This window comes from Abramis brama (genome assembly GCF_963993115.1).
Source record: "Abramis brama genome assembly, chromosome: 5".
NCBI classification, from domain to species: Eukaryota; Metazoa; Chordata; class Actinopteri; order Cypriniformes; family Leuciscidae; genus Abramis; species Abramis brama.
This window is the reverse complement of record NC_139967.1, coordinates 33,216,196-33,226,368: the sequence shown is the minus strand read 5'-3', so window position 1 is coordinate 33,226,368 and position 10,173 is coordinate 33,216,196. Positions and strand designations below refer to the sequence as shown.

At 36.3% G+C, this 10,173-nt stretch overlaps 1 protein-coding gene across 2 annotated transcripts; it reads left to right on the top strand.

The window, feature by feature from the left end:
- Positions 1 to 294: 294 nt before the first annotated feature.
- Positions 295 to 10,075, top strand: LOC311083138 (major facilitator superfamily domain-containing protein 10-like). 2 transcript variants are annotated; one of them, XM_084114458.1, is made up of 13 exons: positions 295 to 433; positions 2,039 to 2,258; positions 3,144 to 3,240; positions 3,361 to 3,464; positions 4,982 to 5,140; positions 5,258 to 5,437; positions 6,700 to 6,808; positions 6,913 to 7,024; positions 7,518 to 7,626; positions 7,751 to 7,841; positions 7,953 to 8,000; positions 9,259 to 9,348; positions 9,560 to 10,075. In XM_084114458.1, the coding sequence occupies exons 2-13, from the start codon at positions 2,112 to 2,114 to the stop codon at positions 9,661 to 9,663; spliced, it is 1,350 nt and encodes a 449-aa protein (XP_083970584.1). In that variant the 5' UTR covers positions 295 to 433; positions 2,039 to 2,111; the 3' UTR covers positions 9,664 to 10,075. The 2 variants fall into 2 exon arrangements, with proteins under 2 accessions (XP_083970584.1, XP_083970585.1); XM_084114459.1 differs by having other exon boundaries at positions 357 to 433; positions 2,061 to 2,258.
- The last annotated feature ends 98 nt before the right edge of the window (positions 10,076 to 10,173 follow it).

Below are 10,173 nucleotides of genomic sequence, written 5' to 3'. Positions count from 1 at the left end.
TTAAATTTATTAAGTAAATTAAAACATTTTTTAGATGAATGATTAATTTATTGATTTGTATTATTTTCATTGATAATGCATGTCCTATGATCATCTGTTCTGACAGATCAGACAGATGAGGAACACATCGTGGACTGTGATGCTTATGCCTACAGTGATGCTTATTATACCTTCATAATACAGTCTGCATGAATCTATATTGTGTGGCAAGCTCTCATTTGTAAACATTTGCACACTTTTTTGTGCCTACATTCAATTGACTTAACAGAAATCAGCAGTATTGCTCGTGCTCATCCCACTACACGTCACGGTTGTCGTAGCTGGTGAAATAAGACACCGCGCTCGCGCTTCCTGGTGTGTGTTCATGATGGGGGAGTGTGTGTGGAAGTAGCAGCATCTTCTGGGAACTTTGATTGCGCACTGCGAGCTCAAGGTAAGATATCAACTGAACTGTACCCTCTAGGTTAAACGAAGAAAATATCCGACTTAAATGAGTTACAAACTGCCAAGTCTCTTAGAATTTATTAGAGTTGATTTGACAACTGTTTTCCTGGGGACTCTCAAGCAGAAGCAGACTGGAGTGAAATGTTTATATGACCGGTGCATGATGAATTTTTAATAAGTTATAGCAAGTTGTTTTTTAAATCAGTCGTCAATTAATTAAGAGTCAATCAAATATTATTTAATAATTGTTGGCAACACTTTATTTTACAGTATCCTTGTTACACGTACTTGTTACGCACTAGTAACAGTAAATTATGCATAATTACAAGCAACTAACTGCAAACCAAACCCTAACCCTAAAGTAAATACGTGCTGTCAATTAATATTAGCCAGTATTTATTTGTGCAATTACAACAAGAACACTGAAATATTTATCAAATGCTTTTTGGTAACACTTTATTTTACAGTTTCCTTATTACACGTGTAACATGGGTACTTGCTCTAGTAGTAATGGTAAATGATGCATAATTACAAGCAACTAATCATAAACCAAACCCTAACCCTAAAGTAAGTACGTGTTGTCAGTTAATATTATCCAGTACTTATTTTTGCAATAACAACAACACTGAAATATTTGTTAATTGCTTTTTGGTAACACTTCATTTAATTTTCCCGTGTCCTTGTTACACGTTACATATACTTACTAGTAGTAACAGTAAACTGCATATTTATAAGCAACTAACCATAAACCAAACCCCAATTCTATAGTAAGAACATGTTGTTAATTAATATTATCCAGCCTACTTATTTGTGCAATTACAACAAGGACACTGAAATATTTATTAAATACTTTTTGGTAACACTTTATTTTACAGTGTCTTGTTACACTTATTATAGTAGTAACAATAAATAATGCATAATTACAACCAACTAACCATAAACCAAACCTTAACCCTTGTGGAAGAAATTTAATGTTCTATTATGTTTGCACTTAATTATATTCACAGAATCTTAGAAATATGATGATAATTAGATTAATGTGGTGTCGATACATATTCTTATTAATATAGCCTATGTATGTGCATGTCCTTGTATATGACCGGACAAAAGTTAATGTGACTGAATGTATGACCGAGACAGAGAGTCTCCATTCAAGGGTGTAATATGATTAAGTATGATAGACAAATCTAAACAATATGTTAGTTATGGCTAAGATGTATCTTGATGTAGCCTCGGGAAAACAACTTTGGGTGAGGAACAACTATAAAGAATGAAGGATACCCCCCACTCGCTGTCACACTCTGCAGGCACTCTGTAATGACTGTATGACTGCTGACCTTTCCTTGCAAGGGAATAAATAAAATGTAAAATGTAAAGTGGTGGTATTAAATTACAATACCAAGGTATTTAGATATATTCCATGTTACTGACTGAATGATTTGTAAATTATATTTGCATGACTTTGAAGAATACCCAAAAACATATGGTACCATCATGTCCAAAACTTTACCATACCAGTGCACTTATTGGTACTTTAGTTTCAAAAACAAATAATGGAGTACATACTGTTGTTCATTGTTTGGTTTTTGTTCAGTGATTCAGTTCAGTGGCCACAGGAGATGCTTTAAGAGTTCTCAGCTGTAAAGAAAACCAACCGGAGTGGAGAAATGGCAGGTGACAAAACTACATCTGAGGACGTTTACTCTTCCAGAGTCATCAGGATGGTTTTCTTGGCTCTGCTGCTTGACTTGCTGGGTTTCACATTAATACTTCCACTGCTCCCTTCCATCTTGGACCACTACAGTCAAACTGGGGTGAGATCATCATTCGGATATATTGTTGTTATAAAATCTCAAAAGGTGTTTGGCTGGCTCTCTATTCAAAAAGAAATGCTGCTGTAATTTGACCTAGATTAGTCATGCATGTAACTGTAGACTGTGTGACAGTGCATAATGCATTCCAGTCAGGACATGTTTCCCCAACTTTTGAAGAAACAGAGCATTTCCTGTACAAAAGTCAGCGATGATTTAAGTGATTGCATACTGAATGAATGGACTTTATAATATTAAATAGTTTAGTTTGTGGAAAGGCTCCAAGCTCAGAGCTGTTCTTTCTTATTAAATGACACTGACAATGGCTTCATTCACGTTTTTAATGTAGCACGGTCTCATTAAACTATTCCAGTTAATGTGTTATATGTTTTACTTGGTTAAATTTTTCCCCACTGGATGGGGAAAAGCAGCCGTTGAATAGGAACATAATAATGTGAACTGGGGAAAAAAAATCTTATTCAGTATTATTTTTATTGTTTTCTAGTAAACATTCTTGAATCAAGATATATTTACTTGAGAAGCAAAATGACTTGTTATCTGAAAATCAGGTGATATGTTTTAAAAAATTAGGTGAAAAATATCTGTCAGTAGGGTAAGAATGAGTGAGGTAAAATGCACTTATTTTAAATGGGGAAAAAAACATTTCTTACTATACTGACAGATTTTTTCCTGTTTTAAGCACAAATTCACTTAATTTTAAAAAATGTTTAAGAAAACAATACTTAATATCTTAAGTCATTTCTTGATTTAAGATTTTTTTTTAGATATTTGGAATGGAAAATGACAAAAATGTGTGTATAAAATGGCTTTCGCATATGATTTTGATGTTGTAATCTCTGCATCACTTTTTTCCCATGTGTTCTACAGGACGGCGTTTATCAGTCATTACAGAGCGTAGTGGACTGGTTCAGAGGGGCAGTTGGAGTTCCTATGGACACAAAATATAACAGTGTTCTTTTTGGAGGTAACTTCAATAGCCTACTCTGGCTGATATTGAGGGCTTCTTTAAATGCAGCACATAATTCGAACTGACCTTTTGAATTAAGGACGTGTACATTGATTATCTTCTTCTTTGGTGTCTTAGGTCTGATAGGCTCTCTCTACTCTTTTCTACAATTTCTGTCATCACCCATTATTGGGGCTCTTTCAGATGATTATGGAAGAAAACCAATGCTCCTGTTAACAACTGTGAGTATAGACCATACTGACAAAATTAGATAATATAGGGCAGGGATTCCCAACATTTTTTGTAAGTCAAACCCCTTTGACCTAAAATATTTATTTGGAAGTAGCCCCTGAGATTTTAAAGGGGCATTCCACCCATAGGAACATTGTTTTTTATTGAAAGTGGGTCATATATGTAGTCGAAATGTAAAATAAATTTTGAATTTGGTGCCTTCGTGACCGAGGAAAGACAAAAAATAACTTCAGGACGCATTTATATGAAAGACAACAACTCCCACAATGCACCACATTGCACAGCTCCGCAAGCCACTCCCACTAATCCAGAACAGCGCATATCTGCCTATAAGAGAAATCACTCTTCCGTCTACAAGGCTAGCTACCACCAGAGCTTGAAATTCATTTCACACAAAATGTCTAGTTAGTTGGCGAACTCATTAGTGCATTACTCCTCGTTTTTATTTCTTTCGAAAAGGTGAATTATTGCATGGTACCGGGATGTTCAGTCAGAACATATGCGGTGCGAAACTAGGATAGTTCACAACACAAACGTCCGTGTCCTCGTCTGATTCAGAGATTTCATCCAGGCGAAATTGTCATAGTTGAAATTCTTTGCCGCAGACGGACTCTATCTCTGTGTTCGTAGTTGCATAGTGAGATCACCGGCGCCACCAGTCCGCCCTAACTCGAGCCAGTCTGGGCTCCTCGTCCGCGGCAGGCAGGTCTTCTGCCTCGGCTGCTCTTCGCTATAATGCGGCTTGTAAAGGTAGCCACAAACACCTGATTCAAGCATCAGACTTCCGAAATCCTCTTCTTCTATATCATATTGAGTACCCTCCGCTATTGTCATAACTTTACATCTGTCTCCACAGCGTCTGTTAGCTTAGCTTCAAACAAGATGGAGGATATTGCTTTCAGTTTCAGAGAGTAAAGTCCCACCCACTGATCTGTAATAGGTCTGTAGCGTGAGCGGTTCCCGCCCCCTGGGAAAGATGAGGAACTAGTGCTTGTAGTCTCAACAGAAATCCCCCCCTCTTACACTTCCTCCGACAATGACGCAAAATGACGATTTTTGCGTCATTGTGGGAGGAAGTGTAAGAGGTAAATAACGGATTTCTCCCGTCTCAGGGGAAAATGAGAGAGTGTTGCACGACCATTCAATAGTATGACTGGGTTTCTAACAATGCAAAGCTTAGTGCAAATGGGTGGAGTGTCCCTTTAAGTTAATATTTCCATAATTTAACAACACATTCACTTGTTCACGATTCTCGTGTTTGTTAATGGTCATATGACATGCAGGTAAACGGATAAAAAAAATGCATTTATATATTTGTATTATTTATTTAAGCCCCAGGTTGAATTGATAAAATGAATAAATTAATCAAATAAATGAATCCCGGTTTTGGGAACTCTGAGATAGGGTATTAATTAAGAGAGACTGAAATGCTAACATATTAACTTTAATGTATGTCAATGACTCAAAGCCTTTTGTAGATCTAAGTAACGTTCTCCTTGTTTTTCAGGTAGGTCTCATGGCGTCCTACATTCTGTGGGCTTTCTCTCACAGTTTTACTCTGTTTCTGCTGTCTCGAGTGGTGGGGGGCATTTGTAAAGGAAATGTCAGCCTGTGCACTGCTGTTGTGGCGGACCTGCCTTGCCCTAAAGCAAGAAACAAGGGAATGGTGAGTTACGGTCATTAACTTCATTAATTGATGCTTTCAGGGCAGATTTGACATTTTTAACCTTATAACTTTTGAGTGACTTGAAGATTCATTGAGTTTGTTTTCTTCTGTTGTCAGGCAATGATTGGTGTTGCTTTCTCCTTGGGGTTCACATTGGGTCCATTAATGGGAGCATACTTTGCTCTGAGACTCAAAGACGCTGAGGTGTTTTATCAAGGCCCTGCCATGCTGGCTGTCCTTTTTTCTTTGGCAGACCTTCTTTTTATTTTCTTCATGCTGCCAGAGACTTTACAAAAGGTCAGCAATGTGACAATATGCAACAACCAGAGGCTAACTTTTAATAATTAAAACCAGAGGCTAACTTTTAATAATTAGCTATCATTTAGTGACTAAAATAATGATTGGGATATGTAATTTGCCATTTCAGGTACATTGTAATAATATCATGTATAATATTCTCAGTGAACTCATTATTCAAATGTGCTTTAATATGTATAGGCCTGGTTTCACAGACAGGGCTTAGATTAAATGGTTAGTTCACCCAAAAATTCTGTCAGTAATTACTCACCCTCATGTTGTTCCAACCCCGTAAGACTTTCGTTCATATTCGGAACACAAATTAAGATATTTTTGATTAAATCTGAGAGCTGGATCACTGCTCCATAGGCTTCTAAGGGATCGAAACTTGCCGGCCCAGAAAGTTAGAAAAGACAATTTTTAAAATAGTCCAAGTGACTACAGTGGCTCCACCATAAGTTTATCAGTTGATGAGAATACTTTTTGTGCGCAAAAACCCCCAAAAATAACGACTTTATTCAACTGTTCTTTTTCTTCTGTGTGGGCCTCTGAGTGAGTTCACGTAGTGTAACAGCGCAGCGCTTCTGGGTTGTACGTCAGAACTTAGGCTCACTATTGGCCGACGCTGGTCATGTGTGTGATGCGCAACAGCTAAAACAGCCCAATAATGCATTTTAGTGTGGGACTAGGCTTAAGCATTGTCTGTGAAACCAGGGGATGGTAACATTTAAAGTTGTCATGAAATGGAAATTCACCCTATCTATTTTCTAAATACATCTTATTGATCATATTGCGAACTATTCATAGATGCATGTTTGCATGTAACTTGAAATATTTAACCTAATTTGTTTCAATATATTAGCAACTTTATCCAAATTAATTTTTCTTGGAAAGAAAGTCTATTTTCTGTGCATGTGCTTGACTTTAATTCATTAGCCGCAGTGCAGTGTGTCTGATGTTTGACCCACTTAACAAAGTGCGGTAAACGGTAAAACAATTGCGCTAGAAACTAATGTGTTTATTAGTACGCTTGCATTCAGATCTGCCTCCATCCAATCAACAACTGATGGATTGAACCGAATCCCAACCCTACATTTTAATCGGCTTTACTCAGATGTACGTCACATTACGGAAGAAAAGATCTGGTGCTACTTCCATTACATCGCAACTTTAATCACTTTCTGAATAGACTTCAACTTCGTTGTAATAGTTTATAGCATTATCTTTAATTCTAAATGTAATGAATGCTTTTCATGACTCAGAGGACATCAGAATCTTCAGGTGTTCAACAATCTGGAGATCTTCTTCACCCTGTTGCACTTTTCAAATTCACTGCGGTCACAAGAACAGAGAATCCACCATCTGAACAAAGTGAGAGCATAAAGTTTCACCCAACCGAGAAGTCTTGAACTACCAGGTTGAATAACGAATGATCTGTCACGTTCATTTTTTGTGATGACTTTTCTTCACAATAGAAATGCAAAATCTGAAGGTGCTTGGATTGGTTTACTTCACATATCTATATCTCTTCTCTGGGTTGGAATTCACCTTGAGCTTTCTGACACATCAGCGCTTCCAGTTTTCTAGGTAAGGCCTGAATCTATAGCTAACACAACATTGCTGAATGTCACAACTTCTGCAAAACGGCTACAAAAGCTGTGGTTAGTGCTGCTACTGCATTCAAAGAAAAGTCTAACATCATAAAGCATGCCATTGTCTTCAACAGATAAACCGTTCGTTGCAAATCTAACTAATCGATTTTCAGTTCAGAGATGTGATCCAGGAAGTTGAGAAAAACAGCCTGTAGGTTTATTTTTATGTAGGCATTAGGAACCAGGAAGTTTTGGAGAATTTATTATAAATCATAAACAACCAGAATGGGGGAAAGAAAGTGACTGAGCAAAGGTCGAAGAAAAGTGTTAGCAGCCCCTAGGTTAATATATGATTTCAATATACCAATGTGCAGTCTGAGATATGTTTTGCTTAATCAGAACCGTGACATACATGTATCATTGAGCAGCTGAACCCTGTGGTCTTGCCTGAGGTTTTTAAAGTCAGACACTGCCATCTTCTGTTGTAGCATGCAGCAGGGGAAGATGTTCTTTTTCATCGGCATTACCATGGCAGTGATCCAGGGCGGATATGCCCGCAGGATCAAACCAGGTCACCAGATCCAGACTGTTCGCGTGGTAAACTCTTTCATGCATTACTGGATCACAAGTCAATTCAAATTTTCTTGCAATTTTCATGGAACTTTAATGATTAACTACTCAAAGGCCTGCACATATTTGTTTTCATGTTTGTGTATTTCAGGCAATTATATCACTTGTACCAGCCTTCTTGCTCATTGGAATAGCATGGAATTTGACACTACTCTATTCAGGCTTATTTTTGTACTCTTTTGGTAAGCAATTGTGCATCAGTTATGTCAGTATACCAATGCATTAATATCATTCATTATTTTTTTTTGCATTAGTATTTCAATTTGTAATAATTAATGTATTTATTCTTGCAGCTGCTGCTATTGTTGTTCCATGCCTTTCAACACAAGTGTCTGAACATGGTGGGGGTTTTTTTATGTTGTTGTTGAGTGCCTTAAGATTTTATCCATTCTGTAGTTTTTTTTGAGAGGTCATTACTTAAAGGGATAATTCACCCAAAAATGAAAATTTGTCATTAATTACTCACCCTCATGATGTTCCAAACCCGTAAGAAACCCGTCATTCATCTTCAGATCAGAAAACAAATGAAGATCTTTTTGATGAAATCTGAGAGATTTCTGTCCTTCCATTGAAAAGCTACGCAACTGACACTTTGACGCTTCAAAAAGTTCATAAAGTGATCGTAAAACTAATCCATATGAATTAAGCGGTTTAGTCAAAAATTTTCTGAAGAGACATGATCGCTTTATATGATGAACAGACTGAATTTAGGCTTTTATTCACATATAAACATTGATCAGCGAACATAAACAGAAGCTCAATCAAACCTGCTTGACGTACGAGAGCAAACCTCTTTGGTTAATGCGGAAGCTCAGACGTGCTGCGTAACACATGAGAATGAACATCATTCGTTCTTGAAGAGGCTCAAACATGCTGCGTAACACGAGAATGGACCTCACTGGTTTTCACACATCTAGCGAACATGCTTGAGATTTACCACAACTGATGTGTGAGTTGATGAATGTTCATATGTGAATTAAAGCCTAAATTCAATCTGTTCATCATATAAAGCGATCGAGTCTCTTCAGGAAATTTGGACTAAACCTCTCAATTCATTTGGATTAGTTTTACGATCTATTTATGAACTTTTTAAAGTGTCAAAGTGGTAGTTGCATAGCTGTCAATGGAGGGACAGAAAGCTCTCATATTTCATCAAAAAAGATCTTCATTTATTTTCTGAAGATGAACAAAAGTCTTACGGTTTCGGAACGTCATCAGGGTAATTAATAATAGAATTAAACATTTTCTGTGAACTATCCCTTCAAAAGGATAGTTCACCAAAAACTGAAAATTGACCTTTTTTCTTCTGTGGTACAAAAAAGAAGATATTTTAAAAAAATGGTGACCAAAGTTTTGGTTACCACCATTGACTTCCATTGTATCGAGAGAAAAAAACTAGACATTTCTCAAAATATTTTCTTTTTATGTTCCACAGAAAAGAAAATGTCGCTCAGGTTTAGAACAACATGAAAATGAGGAAACGATGAAAGAATTTTTTATTTCTTGAACTGTCTCTTTAATAAGGATGGTAATGATCTCTCACACTTCTGTTAGTTTGAATGTGTGATGGTGTTAACAATGTCTGTGTTGATGTCTTAGGCTCAGCCAGTCAGAAGGGAACAGTAATGGGAATCCTTCGTAGTCTTGGAGCTTTAGCTCGAGCACTAGGCCCTATTGTGACTTCTACAGGTAAACAAAAAAAAAAAAGATTAAATGTCTTTTTTTCATATGTACACTGAGTGATTACGTGAACAACCCTAACTATAACTTAGAATTGCAATGAAATGTCCCTTTCAATTACTGTATATAATTTATATCAGTCTTTGTTTTTTGTTTTTTTTTTGTTTTTTTTTTGCAGTTCTCAGCAAATCATAACATTATTAATATTTTTATTTTTCAGTGTACTGGTTGGCTGGAGCAGAATTATGTTTTATAGTCAGTTCGGTGTTCTTTATAGTCCCTCTGATTTTACTGAACCAGCTGAAGAGACAGAAGGAGGCGTGAGATCAAGAGTTTTGGGATTCACTATTGTGTCATCAGGGGGTCAGACCTCTTTTTCCTTGTTGAAAGCCTTAAAGCCCACTAAAGAAAGTTCCTCTTAAATAGTGTTTGTTTACAACAACAACAACAACAAAAAAAAACATACAATGTACCTGTAATGCTTATGAAAATGTTTACTTTTCTGTTAAAAATAACAAAGACTGTAAATAGTAAAACAATAATTCATGAATGTATTTTTTTTTACAACCCAACACAGAGGTCAACAGATATGGATGTTTATGCCTCTAGTGCCACCGTTTTATATGAATTACAATTTTATATTTTACACACAGAGAGGTGTTTATATATCAAAATGTGTATATTTCTGAATGCAATTCATACATTCATAAAACAATAAAGATGATTGTCTATTACATTATTTTAAATGTATCTTAATTTTTTTATTAATTTGCATAGCACATGCCATGAAGGTTGTTTTTTCCTTAGGTTTACTTTGGATGCTGAGAAAATGAT

What these genes read in the sequence shown, in the direction of transcription:
- LOC311083138 (XM_084114458.1), top strand. Translation starts at nt 2,112, where the DNA reads ATGGCAGGTGACAAAACTACATCTGAGGACGTTTACTCTTCCAGAGTC. An exon ending in AAGCAAGAAACAAGGGAATG is followed by an intron (nt 5,141 to 5,257) that starts GTGAGTTACGGT and finishes TTCTGTTGTCAG; the next exon opens with GCAATGATTGGTGTTGCTTT. An exon ending in CCCTATTGTGACTTCTACAG is followed by an intron (nt 9,349 to 9,559) that starts GTAAACAAAAAA and finishes TTTATTTTTCAG; the next exon opens with TGTACTGGTTGGCTGGAGCA.